The sequence below is a fragment of the Anomaloglossus baeobatrachus genome, chromosome 3 (genome assembly GCF_048569485.1).
Source record: "Anomaloglossus baeobatrachus isolate aAnoBae1 chromosome 3, aAnoBae1.hap1, whole genome shotgun sequence".
NCBI classification, from domain to species: Eukaryota; Metazoa; Chordata; class Amphibia; order Anura; family Aromobatidae; genus Anomaloglossus; species Anomaloglossus baeobatrachus.
The window spans coordinates 333,120,330-333,141,057 of record NC_134355.1 but is presented as its reverse complement, the minus strand read 5'-3'; the positions used below and the strand labels follow the sequence as shown (position 1 = coordinate 333,141,057).

Here is a 20,728-nt window from a genome sequence, read left to right as displayed (position 1 = left end):
TTCTTGGTCAATCATTTTTTAGGAGTTTTATGTAACTTTAAATGATGATGGGTTGACTTGCACATTCACGTGTGTTATCTGAATAAAGTGGCTATCTGGCCATTTTGGCAAGGCAGAGCACAATCATTCAATTTCAAAGTTAGACAGCAGTGGATGGCTGCTGATGTCAATGTGTAACAGCATATTCATTGGCGGAAGGAAAATGACGAGACATGACAGATTGTAGATATAAGCTTAATGTGATTAGAAGATTATATTGGCTCAGTAGATGGGATATGGTTACCAGGTAGTAAATACTAGTACTACAATAAATATTCAGAAGTCAGATTTGAAGGCATGTAATAAAAAAATGAGCAATAGAAATTAAAAGATGCTAGAAATTGTAACCTTGATGCATGTCTTTAACCAAAAGTTTAATATAGCTTGCACCATTTCATCCCCTAGATTTGTTCACAAATGCCTATAAATATATTATAGATGATGGAGAAAAACAATAGTCATAGCATGATCCAACAGTGTAATAGCAGACAGTTATTTCATTACAGACAATTGGAAACTTTCCTTTCTAATGAATGAAAACCATTATAGTAACAGTGGTAATGTGATATAAAGAGATTTTTACAATAAATTTACAGCGAAGAGAAGTCTGGTTATTTACCTTACGTCAAAATAAAGAGAAGATGCTAAAGCATTTGTAGATCGAAATATACAAAAAATAGAGTTTGAGTATCATGGAGAGCTACATAAATATGCAAACAAAAAGCGGATACTCAAAAAGTAGCCATCATCACAGTCACTCTTCTATAAAACAATGTCAGTCCATTGTTCCCATGAGTAACTACATCACAGTTTAAAGGTTTGAATTTTTTTAATGTGATAAAATGATAGAAAAATGGAGCTCACGTTACCCTTAAGACCACATCCAGTTGTTGAGTATTTGGTGAGTTTTTGACCTCAATATTTGTAAGCCAAAACCAGGAGTGGAGCAATCAGATGAAAAGTATAATAGAAACATGTGCGCTATTTCTGTATTTTTCCCCCATTCCTGGTTTTGGCTAACAAATATGTAAGTAAAAATTCTTACCGAATACTCATTGAGTGCACGTGGCCTTAGCAGAACATGAAACGTTTTACTCGAAGGCCACGTGCACATGCTGACTGTTTTTGGAGAATTTTTTACCTCTGTACTTGTAAGTCAAAATCTGGAGTGGAACAATCAGAGGAAAAGTGTAATAGAAACATAGGCACCATGTCAGTATTATTCACTCACTCCTGGTTTGGGCTTTCAAATACAGAGGTAAAAACCTCACCAAACACTCAACATGTGTACGTGGCCTAAGGGTTTATCCGAGATTAGAAAAAAGGTCTTTTTTAAATACTCAAAAGCCCTCCATTCTACTCCATGGACAGTGTCTGGCATTGCAGCTGATCCATATTACAATGAAATGAATGGATCTACAATAGCAGACAAAGCCTACCAATAAGAACCATAGAGTTTCTGGGGAAAAAAAAAAGTAGATCTTATTTATAATCCTGGACAACCCTTAAGTTTTCTAGAATTTAATTTGGCAATAATGAAAAACGTAGCAGTGAATTGTTATGGATATGTAGAAATGCATATCCCACAGGGTTGACTAATTCTGCTGTTGGTAACTTCAGGTCAATGAATTATGTTTGTGAGACTCTATATAATCTATGTAGGTCTTTGACTTGAGTGTGCATTAGATGCCAATCTGAGGCATTAGAGGATCAGGCACTTGGGATGATTGGATGTGCCAGACATCTCTCCTCTATAGAAGTCTATGATCGCCTGGAAGAGAACGTTTCTTGGCCACTTGGCCTCTGACAACTAATGCACACCTGAGATTATTCTACTCTAAATATTTTTATGATGTCTTTATTAGTCTGAATTTGGAGCAATAAATGATCAATATTGCCATTATACTTGAAAAAATAATTGTCCCTTCTATGGCAGCATAACAAATATACAGATTTGCAAAGAAAAACTATATCATTTTAAAAAATGATAGTTGCAAATATCATTGTAATATTAGGTCATTCACAAGTTCCACATAACTGATTAGATTGTTACTATAAACATAATATAAAAGTAGTCCATTAAGCTTTCAATGGGTTAAAGCAAATTACTGCTGGCATCCAGTATTCTAGGTTATCCTTTCCAAGGGAGGATGCTTGCTTATACTCCATTAAACCTAGAAGTGTATTGTAAACAAGTACTCCACCAGCACTGAACGACTGGATGGTAACTGAACTCTTCGGAAAGCTTTAACACTCTTTAAGTGCAGTTTTTAGTACTAACTTCTGTATTACAATATCAGGCCAATGATTTTTTTCCCTTTTTTAATATAATGCTAAATCCTGGCCGCACCATGAACCCAGTGGAGAGAAATTTGAGCACATTTGTTACCACAAACTAAAAATTGGAGGCACATACTGTCCCTGGCTTTCTGAATATGTTTGTTTTTGGCTACAACAGGAAGCCTCCAACATGTTCTCCTTTTTACATGAAGCTCAAGTGGTGGCAGAGCAAGAGGCTGAAAGGCAAACTTCAAGCTCTTAGAAGTTCCTCGGACAATTTGACTCCATGTTTCCTTGGAATAAGCCCTGTCAACGATAAGCCAGTGCAGTGATCTTGGAAGATCTTGCCCAAGTGTAATTGTCTTTTTCTTGCTTATCCATATCATGGTCTTCAGTCAGTGGGCTGGGGCACAACAGTTATGTGGAGGAAGTTGTCTGGATAGCTGAAATGTTCACTTAGCCATTGCAACGGGGTCTCCAACAACGGTTCTATACCGTGGATCATCACTTGATATTTCTTTTCTCCATCTGGAAACAAAAACATTAAAATAATGTCATAAAGCAATGAAAAAAAGTAAAATGAGCTTGAGATCATGAGTCTATTTTATGAAAACTAACAATTAGATCGCACCTTTCATAACATGGAATCTCATCATTTGCTGTGGGCAAAGACTCAACATTTTGTCTACATACCTTAAAGTGCAACCATGCTTTTAATTTTTATTTCATAAATCAATAGTACACATGACAATAAGCAACTTTATAATACATCCTATCAAATGTACGTCTTTCTCTGACAGAACTGATCAGTCATTATCAAAATTCTCAATTCTGAGGAAAAGTCTGTATTCAGAGAAGACTTTCCCATTACTGAGATAGGAGATGGCAGTTTCAACTGATAAGATTCTAGGAAGATAGAAGAGGGAAAAGAGAGTGGAGTTAAACCCTCCCTCTAGCTTCTCCCATCCTGATAGAATCATCAGTAATAGTCGCCATCTTCTATCTCAGTAAAGGGAAAGTCTTTACTGAATACAGATTTTACCCCAGAATTGAGAATTTTGATAATAACTGCTCAATTCTGGCAGAGTAAGGAGAAAATTTGTCTGATACGAAATATTACACAGTTGCTTTTTTCATGTGTACTATTGATTTATGAAATGCAAATTAAAACAATGGTTATGTTTAAACAGATTGTCTAATACTAGGGCAACCAATTGTCAATTGATATATTTCCCTGTATAAAATAAAAACAGCCTCACCTTTGGAGTTGGTGCCATTCCTTTAACATCAGCACATGGTCTCCTGGGGCTCATATGACTTTTTATGTCACATGAGACCTGCAGCCAATCACCGGCCGCCTCAATCATTTTCTTCAGACGAAACGCCTGGAAGAAGTGAAAGTTGCTGCTCTAACCTCCTACTTCAGATGTCTATCAAATATGTGTAAAGGAAGTGAGAATGAAGCAACTACTAATTGGCTGCAGGGCTCATGTGGCAGAACCACGTTACATGAGCCCTGGGAGATAAGGTGCCGGCAAAGGAGATGGGTATAGCAATACATAAGGGTGTGTCTGAGTAGTGGGAGATCAGGCGCCGACACAGGAGATGGGTATAGCAATACATAAGGGTGTGTCTGAGTAGTGGGAGATCAGGTGCCGACACAGGAGATGAGTATAGCAATACATAAGGGTGTGTCTGAGTAGTGGGAGATCAGGCGCCGGCACAGGAGATGGGCATAGCAATACATAAGGGTATGTCCGAGTAGTGGGAGCAGGGCCGGCGTCAGCACCCGGCATACCCGGGCAAATGCCGGGGCCCTGGAGAGCCGGGGGGGCCCACTCGGCCTCGTCAGTTCTGGTGCCCCTTGTCGGGGCCCACTCGCCTTAGTTCTGCTGCCCCCGGGCCAAGTTCCGGGGACCGCAGTCCTCGGCAGGAATCTGCGGCGCCATCCCTTTAAGGCATGTAGACTTCCTGGTTTGAACTTCATCTGTGGGCGGAGCTACCGACCGGCGTCCTGCTCAGTCCCACAGATGAAGGAGGCGCAGTGCCAGCCAGCGACCCCCAGCACAGCACTTCTTTCCGGCGCTGTGTGGGCCTTCTCTCCACTGTGATCGAGCAGTATGTGCCCTCCCCGCCCCACGATTTATGGGCCCCGGTGAGCTGTATGGGCTTCTCCCCCCCTAGGTGTATGCCCTGCCCCCCCGGTGCCGTATGTGCTGGCCCCTGGAGCTGTGTGTTTAGGCCCCGCAGACCCGCGTGTGGGCCCCCCAGTGCCGCATGTGTGGGCCCCCCCAGAGCCGCGAGTGGCAGCCCCCCAGAGCCGCGTTTGTGGGTCCCCCAGAGCCACGTGTGTGGGCCCCCCAGGGCCGCGTGTGTCTCTGTATGTATGCAGCAGAGCTGTGTGTGTCTGTATGTATGTAGCAGAGCTGTGTCTGTATGTATGTAGCAGAGCTATGTGTGTCTGTATGTATGAAGCAGAGCTATTTGTGTCTGTATGTATGAAGCAGAGCTATGTGTGTCTGTATGTATGTAGCAGAGCTATGTGTGTCTGTATGTATGTAGCAGAGCTATGTGTGTCTGTATGTATGTAGCAGAGCTATGTGTGTCTGTATGTATGTAGCAGAGCTGTGTGTATGTATGTAGCAGAGCTGTGTGTATGTATGTATGTATGTATGTAGCAGAGCTATGTGTGTATGTATGTAGCAGAGCTATGTGTGTATGTATGTAGCAGAGCTATGTAGCAGAGCCATGTATGTAGCAGAGATGTGTATGTATGTAGCAGAGCTAGGTATGTAGCAGAGCTATGTATGTAGCAGAGCTATGTGTGTATGTATGTAGCAGAGCTATGTGTGTATGTATGTAGCAGAGCTATGTGTGTATTATGTAGCAGAGCTATGTGTGTATTATGTAGCAGAGCTATGTGTGTCTGTATGTATGTAGCAGAGCTGTGTGTGTCTGTATGTATGTATGCAGCAGGGTATCTGTGTGTGTCTGCCTGTATGGAGCAGAGCTGTGTCTGTATGTATGTATGCAGCATAGCTATGTGTGTCTGTCTATATGTGTCCAGCAGAGCTGTGTATGTCTGTATGCATGTATGATGTGTATCTATGTATGTCAGTGTATATGACTGTATAGATGTCAGTTCTATATGTATTTTTGTGAGTTTGTCTTTAAATATGTATATGTATGTGTACGTATGTATGTGTCTATGTGTGGATGGGGCCCACTGGGACTCTTCCGTCCGGGGCCCACAAAAACTGGAGCCGGCCCTGAGTGGGAGATCAGGCGCCGGCACAGGAGATGGGTATAGCAATACATAAGGGTGTGTCCGAGTAGTGGGAGATCAGGCGCCGGCACAGGAGATGGGCATAGCAATACATAAGGGTGTGTCTAAGTAGTGGACAATATCTTTAAATCAGACCCAAAATGTTTTCACTTAAAAGACTATAATCATTGAGATCCAGCTTTAAATGTACACTTATAGACTTTTTATTTCAACTTGCTGTCTTTAGTAAAAAAATAAGGTACTCGGGCATCATAGCTTCCACAGATCATGAAAAATAAAAACAAAAAGACCATCTGCTAACAATGCGAACACTGGATAGTTACATATTAAGTGATATCCACAACTAATAATAACACTGAATTGTTTGATCCTGTAATGTAAAAACACAAAATGCTGAAATCCAAATGTAATACATTCATAATGAACACTGCAGGCAGACTGGACACAATACAATGATGCCCACATTATTTTATTAGAATTTGACTCATTTTAGAAACAATCAATTAGAAAAAGTGTTTGCGAGTCACTGATGACAATGGTCTCATACATTACAAATCCGTTTTTAATTATTCATCCGACGGTCTCCACAAGTCCAACTCCAGGGGAGAAGATACATCGTAAGCGCTTTGGTTAAAAGGGCTGAAAACTGAAGCTGAGTCACTCTGTCTGCCCAAGCTGCATGGAATGCTTCTTCGAAGGAGACATCTCAAGCACAGTATACACTAACTTCATAAATCACATTCATTATTGGGAAAAGTTACTTTTCCTGGAGCTCTGGTGCAATTAAACATTCATACTAAAAACCTTAATGGACAGATACGAACATTCAGCTCCCCAAAAATGTATAAAGCACATTCCACAGAGCAGACAGATTGGGAACCAGAGTTAGGAATCTGTCTCGGTGACTTAAAAGGTATTATCTTTATAAATCTGTTGTGGTTTTTAACCTGCAGAAGAGCCATTTTATTTTTACCTCTCTGCTGGGACAGACTCCAAAGGAAAAAAAAATATCTGCAGAGAAAAGATTTACTGTTATAATGCCTGTATTGTATATATACTTGTTCCTGAGAAATTTCCAGTTGCAACTTTACAATTATTTTATTTTTTGGCAAAGATGGAATTGAATTAAATTTATATGCATTTATATCATTTAAAAGTGTTATCCGGTCTAAACTGACAAGTCTGCAGTCCCTTTTTGTGATTAACATTAATGCTGATGGCACATAGGACACAGTAATTACAAAAAACGACAAAGACCCCAGTGATTAGCAGCATGGAAACATGAGAAATGTTGGCGTCAGTGTATTACCTATCTTTAGGAGGTGGAAAACCCCTTTAACGGGTTAAAATAACTTAAAACCTAGGTTTTGTTGTTTTTTTTTTAATTCATCCAGCCAACAACCAAGCAAATAATAAGTCAAGTACACTTTATTGTTTTGAGTCATTATTATCATAAAGCATAACATTCAGTTTGTTGCATGGGAGGGTGGAAATTAAATTTCATAATTGGTTCTGGTAAGTAGAAAGAATTGATGAAGCCGTATTGAGGGGGTGTATGGAAAAATAAAAAAGGAAAGAAAAAAGCAGTTAAATTCGAAATAAAAGTCAAAAATTATTTGGCTGAGTTATGAACGTTTGCAGTCTGAACCAGTGGAGTCGTCATTTACTTGATATATCTCCTCAAAAGATTTGACGCTACTAGTTAAAAATAGAGATGGGCGAACCGGCAGATGTTAGGGTTCGGAAAGTCCAGCTGGACTTTAAAAAAAAACGCCTGGTTCGGAATTGGACTAAGTCTATGGAGACCCAAACTTGAATGTTATAAAATGGTGTTAGTAAAAGCTAGGGAGCTGCAAAAGGAAGCAAAATATGGATTATAGCAGGACAACTATACTTAAAGTTTCCGAGCGGCTGTCACACTGCTTCCGGGTCTTCCCATTAAACTTTCATGAATATTCATGGTTTCCCCAGCCCACCCTCTGTGACTGCATCTGTGATTAGTTGCCCTCACAGTAGCTCTCTGGGTCCCCGAAGTGGAATGTAAAAATAAATAAATAATTGGAAAAAATAGCGGGCGGTCCCCCGTATTTTGAGACTTACTTCAGAAAAAGCAGACAGCTGAAGGCTGACGCTCCCAGCTTTCCCTGCCGCCAGCAGCCCCCAGCACTGCTCCAGAGCTGCCCGCACCTCCACTGGACTCTGTGTGTATATATATATATATATATATATATATATATATATATATATATATACACCCCCCCTCCCGTATATTCGGATTATAAGACTATAAGAAAATTTGGGGGAACAAAAGTGTGTCTTATAAAGCGAAAAATACGGTATTTAAATAAATTAAAAAAGCTGGTGTGGGGTCCCTCATATTTTGATACACAGACAAGATAAAGCAGACATGGTGGGGGCTGGTATTCTCAGGCTGGAAAGGCTCAATATAATTGGGCACTCCCCAGCCTAAAAATAACAGCCTGCAGTCGCCCCAGTATTGGCACATCCATTAGATGTGCCAATCCTGGTGCTTTGCCTTGCTCATCCCGATTGTACTGTAGCATTGGCAATCGGGATAATATAAGATGTTAATGACAGCTGTGATTTGTCAAAAAATCACAGCTGTCATCAAGCCCGAGGGTAGTAATGTGGAGGGGTCTATGAGATCCCCATTACTAACTGTGTAAGTAAAAATAAAAACACAAAGCACAGAGAAAAATCATTCATTTGAAAGAAAAAAAAACAACACAGAAAAACCCCTTTCTCCAATTTATTAACCCCCAAAACACCAATGCTGCTCTAATGTAATTAACACCATGACGATCTCGGCTCTGCTAGATGATGTCGCACTCCACAGTCACTTATAAAACATTAGATGTTAGCACATTGAGTATTTAGTTGCAGACATTTCTGCACCTACTCTGCAACTTCTGGCAGAAAAAACGCACCAAAACTGGTAATTCAGCATAGAGTTATGAACGTTTGCAGTCTGAACCAGTGGAGTCGTCATTTACTTGATATATCTCCTCAAAAGATTTGACGCTACTAGTTAAAAATAGAGATGGGCGAACCGGCAGATGTTAGGGTTCGGAAAGTCCAGCTGGACTTTAAAAAAAAACGCCTGGTTCGGAATTGGACTAAGTCTATGGAGACCCAAACTTGAATGTTATAAAATGGTGTTAGTAAAAGCTAGGGAGCTGCAAAAGGAAGCAAAATATGGATTATAGCAGGACAACTATACTTAAAGTTTCCGAGCGGCTGTCACACTGCTTCCGGGTCTTCCCATTAAACTTTCATGAATATTCATGGTTTCCCCAGCCCACCCTCTGTGACTGCATCTGTGATTAGTTGCCCTCACAGTAGCTCTCTGGGTCCCCGAAGTGGAATGTAAAAATAAATAAATAATTGGAAAAAATAGCGGGCGGTCCCCCGTATTTTGAGACTTACTGCAGAAAAAGCAGACAGCTGAAGGCTGCAGCCCCCAGCTTTGTGCGTTATCTTGTGTATCAAAATACGAGGGACCTCCTGAGGCTTTTTTTTTTTAATTACCGTATTTTTCGCTTTATAAGACGCACTTGATTATAAGACGCACCCCCAAATTTGGTGAAGGAATAGAGAATTTTTTAATAAATGGGGTCCGTCTTATAATGCCAGTGTCCGTCTAACAAATAATATAGGGTATATGTTCCTCATAGCCCCCTCATCCTAAAATTAGCCCCCTTAATCTGGATATGGCCACCTTATATTGAACACGTCCCCCAGTGATGCCACATTTCCCCTATGGCTGGCACACATCCTCTATGGCTGGCACACAGGCCCACTGTGGCTGGCACACAGGCCCACTGTGGCTGGCACACAGGCCCACTGTGGCTTGCATACAGGCCCACTGTGGCTGGCATACAGGCCCACTCTGGCAGGCAGACAGGCCCACTCTGGCAGGCAGACAGGCCCACTCTGGCAGGCAGACAGGCCCACTGTGGCAGGCAGACAGGCCCACTGTGGCAGGCACACATCACCCTGTTACATATCGCTCCCATGTGGCTGCTTTTAGTAAAATAAACTCTTTCCTTACCTTCTGCAGCGCTGTCCTGTCTCATGTGTCCTTCCTCGGGGTTGAGCTCATCCTGTCTCCTGCACTTCCTACTTCCTGGTTCTAGTGCAGGTCATGTGATCGGGACAGCAGAGAGATATCTCTGCGTGCCTAATCACAGCAGCAGGAGGGAGACCGGGCACAGACGCTGGAGGAGGTGAGTAAAAAGTTTATTATTTTACTATGGGCAGCAGCACGGGAGGCCATATCTAACACAGGGGGAGGGGGGATCCTGTGCGATCAAAGGTAAGCACAGGCAGATATAATATGCCCCGCTGCCACAGCCCATCAGCACGATGCAGTTTCAGCACCACGCTTCTGATGGACAGCGGCTGTGCATATTATATGAGCGGGAGCAGGAGATCAAACGCTGACGCTCCCAGCTTTCCCTGCCGCCAGCAGCCCCCAGCACTGCTCCAGAGCTGCCCGCACCTCCACTGGACTCTGTATATATATATATATATATATATATATATATATATATATATATATATATATATATATATATATATATACACCCCCCCTCCCGTATATTCGGATTATAAGACTATAAGAAAATTTGGGGGAACAAAAGTGTGTCTTATAAAGCGAAAAATACGGTATTTAAATAAATTAAAAAAGCTGGTGTGGGGTCCCTCATATTTTGATACACAGACAAGATAAAGCAGACATGGTGGGGGCTGGTATTCTCAGGCTGGAAAGGCTCAATATAATTGGGCACTCCCCAGCCTAAAAATAACAGCCTGCAGTCGCCCCAGTATTGGCACATCCATTAGATGTGCCAATCCTGGTGCTTTGCCTTGCTCATCCCGATTGTACTGTAGCATTGGCAATCGGGATAATATAAGATGTTAATGACAGCTGTGATTTGTCAAAAAATCACAGCTGTCATCAAGCCCGAGGGTAGTAATGTGGAGGGGTCTATGAGATCCCCATTACTAACTGTGTAAGTAAAAATAAAAACACAAAGCACAGAGAAAAATCATTCATTTGAAAGAAAAAAAAACAACACAGAAAAACCCCTTTCTCCAATTTATTAACCCCCAAAACACCAATGCTGCTCTAATGTAATTAACACCATGACGATCTCGGCTCTGCTAGATGATGTCGCACTCCACAGTCACTTATAAAACATTAGATGTTAGCACATTGAGTATTTAGTTGCAGACATTTCTGCACCTACTCTGCAACTTCTGGCAGAAAAAACGCACCAAAACTGGTAATTCAGCATAGAGTTCAAGGACTTCACTGAGGTCACTGAGCTCAATGAGTTCACCTCAGGTGAGGTTACATATGGGGTACTGTGGGAACAGCCAGCTGTTACTTCAGTTGAATTGCCTGAAGTCCCTACTCTTACAGCTGTGGCTTCGTCAGTGTGTCCTTGACGCCACAGTGATCGGTCACGTTTTCTAATGTGACCACCATGCACTACAACCTCTGAATGTAGCAGAGCCTGGATCATCGTGGGACCTCATTTGGATTACAGTGGACCTGTAGGGGTGTTTTGGGCGTTATTAACTTGAGAACTATGGGTTTTTTTTTGTTTTGCTTTTTTAATTAAATAAAAGCCTTGTTCTCTTTGTTATTTTTTTTGTTTTTACTTACACAATTAGTATTGGGGGGGGGACTCATAGACCCCTACCCATTATGAACCTCAGGCTTGATCACAGCTGTGATTTTTTGACAAATCATAATTGTCATTAACCCCTTATATTATCCCGATTGTCACTGCTCCAGGACAATTGGGATATGCCAGGTAAAGCGCCAGTATTGGGGCCCCTAATGGATGGCGGCTGCAGCATTCAGCTGTCTGCTTTATCTGCAGTGAGTATCAAAAAACATCATTCTGTGTACATACAAATGCTGTCAGCCTGCCTAAAAAGGCTATTAAATGACCACTGGTCACTGGCATCTGGAAATGTGAACAGTAAGCCCAGCCTAACCCACATGAATAGATTAAAGGGAATCTGTCAGCAGGTTTTTGCTACCTCATCTGAGAGCAGCACAATGCAGGCAGACAGACCCTTAATCCAACAATGTATCACTAAAGGCCGCTTTACACGCTATCAAAGATAATAAAGTCTGGCTCACTGTAATTTTAGTTGGTGCTCCGAGAAAAATATACCATATAACAAGATTAGCTCGGGCACACAAAATGAAAGTCTGAGACAAAATGCTGCTGGTGAAATAATCTGCTTATTTTTTATTTTGGTGCAAAGGTCAAAATTATTCAATTCTCTTTTTTTCTAACGTTTCGGCCCCAGTCTATAGGCCTTCGTCAGAGAAGTCTATAATGAAAGTATACAGAAAGGAAAAAAAGAACATGTTTATAAAGACATAATCATGATATCACACAACCGTAACATGTATAAGAATGATGAATCATGTACAAGATAGGTACCAATAACAAAAAATAAAAATAAAAAATTAAAACAAGACATGAAAATAAAGAGTCATGTATTCCATATACAGTATGTTGATATTTCATAATTTACATAAACATAGGAGAAGAAGGGAATTTTGTTTACTTACCGTAAATTCCTTTTCTTCTAGCTCTAATTGGGAGACCCAGACAATTGGGTGTATAGGCTATGCCTCCGGAGGCCGCACAAAGTACTACACTTAAAAGTGTTAGGCCCCTCCCCTTCTGCCTATACACCCCCCGTGCTCCCACGGGCTCCTCAGTTTTGGTGCAAAAGCAAGAAGGAGGAAAAATAATTATAAACTGGTTTAAAGTAACTTCAATCCGAAGGAAACTCGGAGAACTGAAACCATTCAACATGAACAACATGTGTACACAAAAAAACAGGGGCGGGTGCTGGGTCTCCCAATTAGAGCTAGAAGAAAAGGAATTTACGGTAAGTAAACAAAATTCCCTTCTTCTTTTTCGCTCTATTGGGAGACCCAGACAATTGGGACGTCCAAAAGCAGTCCCTGGGTGGGTAAAATAATACCTCGTAAGAGAGCCGTAAAACGGCCCTTTCCTACAGGTGGGCAACCGCCGCCTGAAGGACTCGTCTACCTAGGCTGGCATCCGCCGCAGCATAGGTATGCACCTGATAGTGCTTCGTGAAAGTGTGCAGGCTCGACCAGGTAGCCGCCTGACACACCTGTTGAGCCGTAGCCTGGTGCCTCAAAGCCCAGGACGCTCCCACGGCTCTGGTAGAATGGGCCTTCAGCCCTGAGGGAACCGGAAGCCCAGCCGAACGGTAAGCTTCGATAATTGGCTCCTTGATCCACCGAGCCAGGGTTGATTTGGAAGCCTGTGACCCTTTACGCTGGCCAGCGACAAGGACAAAGAGTGCATCCGAGCGGCGCAGGGGCGCCGTACGAGAAATGTAGAGTCTGAGTGCTCTCACCAGATCTAACAAGTGCAAATCCTTTTCACATTGGTGAACTGGATGAGGATAAAAAGAGGGTAAGGAAATATCCTGATTGAGATGAAAGGGGGATACCACCTTAGGGAGAAATTCCGGAACCGGACGTAGAACCACCTTGTCCTGGTGAAAAACCAGAAAAGGGGCTTTGCACGACAACGCTGCTAGCTCAGACACTCTCCGAAGAGAAGTGACTGCTACTAGAAAAACCACTTTCTGCGAAAGTCGTGAGAGGGAGATATCTCTCATTGGCTCGAATGGTGGTTTCTGAAGAACCATCAGCACCCTTTTTAGATCCCAGGGTTCTAACGGCCGCTTGTAAGGTGGAACGATGTGACAAACTCCCTGCAGGAACGTGCGTACCTGTGGAAGTCTAGCTAGGCGCTTCTGGAAAAACACAGAGAGCGCTGAAACTTGTCCCTTAAGGGAACCGAGCGACAAACCCTTTTCCAGTCCAGATTGAAGGAAGGACAGAAAAGTAGGTAATGCAAATGGCCAGGGAGAAAAACCCTGAGCAGAGCACCACGACAGGAAAATTTTCCACGTCCTGTGATAAATCTTGGCGGACGTTGGTTTCCTAGCCTGTCTCATAGTGGCAATGACTTCTTGAGATAACCCTGAAGACGCTAGGATCCAGGACTCAATGGCCACACAGTCAGGTTGAGGGCCGCAGAATTCAGATGGAAAAACGGCCCTTGAGACAGCAAGTCTGGTCGGTCTGGTAGTGCCCACGGTTGGCCGACCGTGAGATGCCACAGATCCGGGTACCACGACCTCCTCGGCCAGTCTGGAGCGACGAAGATGGCGCGGCGGCAGTCGGCCCTGATCTTGCGTAACACTCTGGGCAACAGTGCCAGCGGAGGAAACACATAAGGGAGCTGAAACTGCGACCAATCCTGAACTAAGGCGTCTGCCGCCAGAGCTCTGGGATCTTGAGACCGTGCCATGAACGTTGGTACCTTGTTGTTGTGCCGGGACGCCATGAGGTCGACGTCCGGCACCCCCCAGCGGCAACAGATCTCCTGAAACACGTCCGGGTGAAGGGACCATTCCCCTGCGTCCATGCCCTGGCGACTGAGATAATCTGCTTCCCAGTTTTCCACGCCTGGGATGTGAACTGCGGATATGGTGGAGGCCGTGGCTTCCACCCACATCAAAATCCGCCGGACTTCCTGGAAGGCTTGTCGACTGCGTGTGCCGCCTTGGTGGTTGATGTATGCCACCGCTGTGGAATTGTCCGACTGAATTCGGATCTGCTTGCCTTCCAGCCACTGCTGGAACGCTTTCAGGGCAAGATACACTGCCCGAATTTCCAGAACATTGATCCGAAGCGAGGACTCTTGCCGGGACCACGTACCCTGAGTCCTGTGGTGGAGAAAAACCGCTCCCCACCCTGACAGACTTGCGTCCGTCGTGACTACTTCCCAGGATGGGGGTAGGAAGGATTTCCCCTTCGATAATGAAGTGGGAAGAAGCCACCACCGAAGGGAAGCTTTGGTCGCCTGAGAGAGGGAGACGGTCCTGTCGAGGGACGTCGGCTTCCTGTCCCATTTGCGTAGGATGTCCCATTGAAGAGGACGCAGGTGAAACTGCGCGAAAGGGACTGCTTCCATTGCTGCCACCATCTTCCCCAGGAAGTGCATGAGGCGCCTCAAGGGGTGTGACTGGCCTTGAAGGAGAGATTGTACCCCTGTCTGTAGTGACCGCTGCTTGATCAGCGGAAGCTTCACTATCGCTGAGAGGGTATGAAACTCCATGCCAAGGTATGTGAGCGATTGGGCCGGTGTCAGATTTGACTTTGGAAAATTGATGATCCACCCGAAACTCTGGAGAGTCTCCAGGGTAGCGTCGAGGCTGTGTTGGCATGCCTCTTGAGAGGGTGCCTTGATCAACAGATCGTCCAAGTACGGGATCACCGAGTGACCCTGAGAATGGAGGACCGCTACTACAGTAGCCATAACCTTGGTGAAAACCCGTGGGGCTGTTGCCAGGCCGAATGGCAGTGCCACGAACTGCAGGTGTTCGTTTCCTATGGCGAAGCGCAAGAAGCGCTGGTGCTCTGGGGCAATCGGAACGTGGAGATAAGCATCTTTGATATCGATCGATGCAAGGAAATCTCCTTGGGACATTGAGGCGATGACGGAGCGAAGGGATTCCATCCGGAACCGCCTGGTCTTTACGTGTTTGTTGAGAAGTTTCAGGTCTAGGACAGGACGGAAAGACCCGTCCTTCTTTGGGACCACAAACAAGTTGGAGTAAAAACCGTGGCCCTGTTGATGAAGAGGAACAGGGACCACCACTCCTTCTGCCTTCAGAGTGCCCAGCGCCTGCAGAAGAGCCTCGGCTCTCTCGGGAGGCGGAGAAGACCTGAAGAATCGAGTCGGGGGACGAGAGATGAACTCTATCTTGTAACCGTGAGACAGAATGTCTCTCACCCAGCGGTCTTTTATTTGTGGCAGCCAAGCGTCGCAAAAGCGGGAGAGCCTGCCACCGACCGAGGATGCTACTAGAGGAGGTCGAAAGTCATGAGGAAGCCGCCTTGTTAGCGGTGCCTCCAATGTTCTTTTTAGGACGTGACTTAGACCGCCATGCATCAGAGTTCCTTTGTTCTTTCTGAGACCTTTTGGACGAGGAGAATTGGGACCTGCCCGCGCCCCGAAAGGACCGAAACCTCGCCTGCCCTCTCCTCTGTTGGGGAATGTTCTGTTTGGGCTGGGGAAAGGATGTATCCTTTCCCTTGGATTGTTTGATGATTTCATCCAGACGCTCGCCAAACAGCCTGTCGCCAGAAATTGGCAAACTGGTTAAGCGCTTTTTGGAAGCAGAATCTGCCTTCCATTCCCGTAGCCACAAGGCCCTGCGGAGTACCACCGAATTGGCGGTCGCCACCGCCGTACGGCTCACAGAGTCCAGGACAGCATTAATAGCGTAAGACGCAATTGCCGAGGTCTGGGTGGTAATGGATGCCACTTGTGGCGCGGCCGTGCAAGTGGCTGCTTCAATTTGCGCTTGACCTGCTGAGATAGCTTGCAGCGCCCATACGGCTGCGAATGCTGGGGCAAAAGAAGCTCCGATAGCTTCATAGATGGATTTCAACCAGAGCTCCATCTGCCTGTCAGTGGCATCTTTGAGCGAGGCCCCATCTTCCACTGCAAGTATGGATCTAGCCGCCAGTCTGGAGATTGGAGGATCCACTTTGGGACATTGAGTCCAACCTTTAACCACGTCCGGGGGGAAAGGATAACGTGTATCCTTAAGGCGCTTAGAAAAACGCTTATCTGGACAAGCATGGTGATTCTGGATTGCCTCTCTGAAATCAGAGTGGTCTAGAAACATACTCTGTGTCCGCTTGGGAAACCTGAAACGAAATTTCTCCTGCTGAGAAGCTGACTCCTCCGCCGGAGGGGCTGAGGGAGAAATATCCAGCAACTGATGGATGGACGCAATAAGATCGTTCACTATGGCGTCCCCGTCTGGAGTATTAAGATTGAGAGCGCTCTCAGGATCAGAATCCTGATCAGCTGTCTCCGCATCATCAACCAAAGATTCCCCCCGCTGAGACCCTAAACAATATGATGTCGAGGGAAATTCTAAGCGAGCCCGCTTAGTCAATCTGGGGCTGGGGTCTAAGTCAGAACCCTCAGACTGGGATGTAGGAGATACCCCGGGAGGACATTGTTGGTCCAACTGAGGGGGGCCCGGGAACAACGATTCAACAGGGTCCCGTTGCTGAGATACCGGCCTGGACTGCAAGGCTTCTAGTATCTTAGCCATAGTCTCAGAGAGTTTAGCAAACTCAGTCCCCGTCACCTGGACAGTGTCAACAGGTGTCTCCCCCTGGGCCCCTCTTAGCATAGGCTCCGGCTGAAGAAGTGGCACAGGGGTCGAACACTGCACACAATGAGGGTCAGTGGAACCTGCCGGTAGTGGGGTCTTACAAGCGGCGCAGGCAGCATAATAAGCCTGTGTTTTGGCACCCCTGCCTTTTGTGGGCGCCATGCTATAGTTTTCCTTGAGTTACACAAAAGGGTATATAGCCAGAATGCACTGTGCTCATACAGTGTAAAGTATATATGATACACAAATAATGTACCAATACACTACAGCACCATGGGGCTAGCACCAACAGATGCTGCTTACCAGCCGCCTAAAGCGGTTGTGAGGCCACCAGAGACCGTGTCTGGGTCTCCCAGGACTTGTCCCTCTTCTGCAGCGTCGGTGGAGCTGACAGGAATGGCTGCGGCGTCCTGACGAGATGAGGGAGCTGTGGGCGTGGCCGAGAAAGAGCGCGAACTGGTGCTCACACCGTGCACAGTGAGGGGGGTGGAGTATGTAAATCATACTCCAGCCCTCAGAGCTGCTCGCTCCGTGCAGCGTCCCGCCCTTCCCCCTGCCTGTCAGGGCTGAGGGCGGGAGAAAAGTAAACTAGGCCGCAAGGAAGCCGGGGACTCTAGTAATAAACGCGGCCGCCGTAAAAGCGCGGCCGGCGTGAAAGTCCCCGGCGAACTACAAGTCCCAGCCGCGCCGCAGTGTCCCATGGCAGCGGCGGTTAGTGCGGTAGCCCTTACATATAAACACACTCAGCGACGCTGAGTGTGTAATGGCACATATAGACCCGGTCAGCGCCGCGGTCCCCGGTGCACTAGCACACCCAGCAAAGCTGAGGTGATGCCGTGCGCGGTCCCCACAGGGATACAGCGTACCTCCAAGATGCAGGGCCATGTCCCTGAACGATACTCGGCTCCTATCCATCAGGCTCCACAGGAGTTGTGGATGGAGCACGGTCTCAGTGCCTGGAGACCGGTAAGATCCCACTTCACCCAGAGCCCAGAGGGGGATGGGGAAGGAAAGCAGCATGTGGGCTCCAGCCTCCGTACCCGCAATGGATACCTCAACCTTAACAACACCGCCGACAAGAGTGGGGTGAGAAGGGAGCATGCTGGGGGCCCTATATGGGCCCACTTTTATTCCATCCGACATAGTCAGCAGCTGCTGCTGACTAATCTGTGGAGCTGTGCTGTGCGTGTCTGACCTCCTTCGCACAAAGCAAAAAACTGAGGAGCCCGTGGGAGCACGGGGGGGTGTATAGGCAGAAGGGGAGGGGCCTAACACTTTTAAGTGTAGTACTTTGTGCGGCCTCCGGAGGCATAGCCTATACACCCAATTGTCTGGGTCTCCCAATAGAGCGAAAAAGAAAACAACCACACTGAGATAAATACGCAAACGTACCTATATGATCAGAGAAGATGAATATGTATGACTCCCACATAAAGGGGATCCTGATATGACTTTATTAATTTGCCTAAAATGTAGACATAGATTCTTTTAGAAAAAATTGAAACCCAACATGTGTTTCTGGGCAAATTTTCTATAGAGAGAAAAAAACCTTTTTATTTCTCTACAGGGAAAGGCGGCAAGGGAAAATCAGAGATATGGTGACAGATACAGAAGCGAGGTCATAGAATTCATGATCAAGAAAAAACTAAAAGGATTATAAGAAAAAGGAGGGAGAAGAATAGTAAAGGAGGTGAACAAAAAGAAATGGAGTGACAACATAGGAAACCAAAATAGATCTGGATAGAGCTACCTTTGCCGTTGATCAATATTAGTATATCAAGAAACGGGGATGAGGGCACCTGTTCCACAGATGACCAAAGGTATTGTGGTATCCACTAAATAGTGCTGTGATAAGAAATATACAAAGTAAGTAGTATGGTGTCATACAGCTGCGTAGACCATGAATGGTGCTATAAAAGAATATACGTACCAACAGGGTATATACTGAAAATTAGGTGACCTCCTCAGAATACAGAGGTAACGTGATGTCCACGTATTGAGACCTAACATCATAAATAAATATAAGTACAAAGGTGCGTATCCCCAGAAAAAGGACAACCCTATGATGATATAAGAAGCTACAAACCGCTCAAGTGTGCATAGATGCAGATCTACATGAGTCTGCTGGTGGTACTGCAATCCTTATAGCTGGTATTATGACTGATGTTATCCTATAAGTGAACTATAGATAAAAAGATTTATATATCAATGTGTGCATACAATTATCTCTAGTAGAGGATCTCAGATATTACACGGTAATACATACCGCCTAAGAGTAAGCTGAATTCTCATGGGCACCACGAACAATAATCACACTGAGGGTTGAAGTACTACAATGTATCGCAATAAGCTGCCTGAAAGACGTACATACAGATCATAATATCAGATCAACAGCATAAGGGCAAAGAGAGTAAGAGAAAAAGGAAATGCAAAAACGTTATAACACACCTGGTATGCTGACAAAGATTAAAGATGAGAGGATTTAAGTAGAGCTCGTCACATTCCTAGAAATAAAGGATAAGTGAGGAATAGAAGATAACCAACAGTAAAAGAAAGTCAGGGAGGACCATAGACGTAACTGTACCTGGGAAAAGAGAAAATCTCAAGAGCATAGGTGGTGACAGCAAACTCCTTGTGAATCGACCTGGTGCACAAGGTGAGAGGAAACCCGCCTTTTTATACAAGCTGGATCAGCTGTGAGTCAAAATATGTGACGTCAGGGCTTGCCGTGGCGCTTGCTGCCCATGCGCGGAGAAACCAGTAAGGTTCATCGGCGCATGCGCCTGCCGCGTCCACAGACAGCCCATAAGTCCGAGCGGCGTCAGGTGATTATGGGGCGGGACATCCGGTCTGTGAACCGCACCGTGGGACGCTCGATCACGCATGCGCAGAAGGGCCCCCAAGGCCGATCGGCGCATGCGCAAGCGGCGATCATCCGAGACTAATGGGAAAGAGGAGAAACGGGCCGGGCGCAGGCGCAGACTGGCCGTAGTGAAGGACATGACCGCGCATGAGCGGGCTCACTTCTCCCCATAAACGTGAGGCAGTCAGGAGGATCCATGTGATAACTATTGCGCCTGTGATGTGCGATCGTGCAAAGGTCACTGCGCCTGAAAAGAAGATAATAAAATGAATTAGAGTAGAAAGTGAAAAAAACGGAATGACAATATTAAATGAATTAAAGAAGTTTTTATAAGAGAAGGAAAAAATAGAGGAAGTAAAAGATGAGAAAAACGAAAAAAGATGAGAAAAAAATAAAAAGGAGAAAAGAAAACAACGGGGGGAGAAAAAAGGGAAAAGATAAGTGACACAAAAGTTGTGATATATATAAGAAAACCGAACAGAGCCAAAGTTAGATAAAATAAAATAAATTAAAATAAAATAAAATAAACTAAAATAAATATAAAAAAAGAGAAAATGAAACAAAGAAATTGAAACCTGACCTAAAAAATTAGAATAAAAAATAATGAGGAATAAATGTCAATCTACAGATAAGAAAGAAAACAGAGAGAAAAGGAAGAAATTAGGAGAATAATCAGAGCTCAAAGGTGACTTCGTCATGATATCTCAACCAAAGAAAAAACCTAAGAAAAAATAAAAAATAAAAAAACAATAAAAATAAGAAATACAAAATAAAAAATAGATAGAGCAGCAAAAAAGGGGGGGGGGGGAAAGGGGGGAAAAAAATGGGGGGAGGGGGGGAAGAAAGAGAGTCATAGAGGGTAAATACCAAATATAGAAAATTCCTTATTCTAAACAAAGACCTCATATTCGCGATTAAGACCTAATGGTTCCAATGTTTGTAAAGTATATATCCAA

General features: G+C 44.7%; 1 protein-coding gene and 1 long non-coding RNA gene across 3 annotated transcripts in view; both read right to left on the bottom strand.

The window, feature by feature from the left end:
* Window positions 1-396: 396 nt before the first annotated feature.
* The window catches only part of ATG5 (autophagy related 5), a 256,782-nt gene continuing 236,450 nt past the window's right edge, over window positions 397-20,728 (bottom strand). For both annotated transcript variants that reach the window (XM_075340076.1, XM_075340077.1), the window contains exon 8: window positions 397-2,847. In XM_075340076.1, coding sequence (XP_075196191.1) covers window positions 2,711-2,847 — 137 coding nt within the window. In that variant the 3' untranslated portion in view covers window positions 397-2,710. The remainder of the gene's footprint in view (window positions 2,848-20,728) is intronic.
* LOC142295268 (uncharacterized) lies at window positions 18,300-19,063 on the bottom strand. The gene is made up of 4 exons (XR_012751401.1): window positions 18,996-19,063; window positions 18,840-18,912; window positions 18,660-18,754; window positions 18,300-18,374 (listed from the first exon to the last, which is right to left on the bottom strand). It is a non-coding gene; the product is annotated as an uncharacterized LOC142295268 (long non-coding RNA).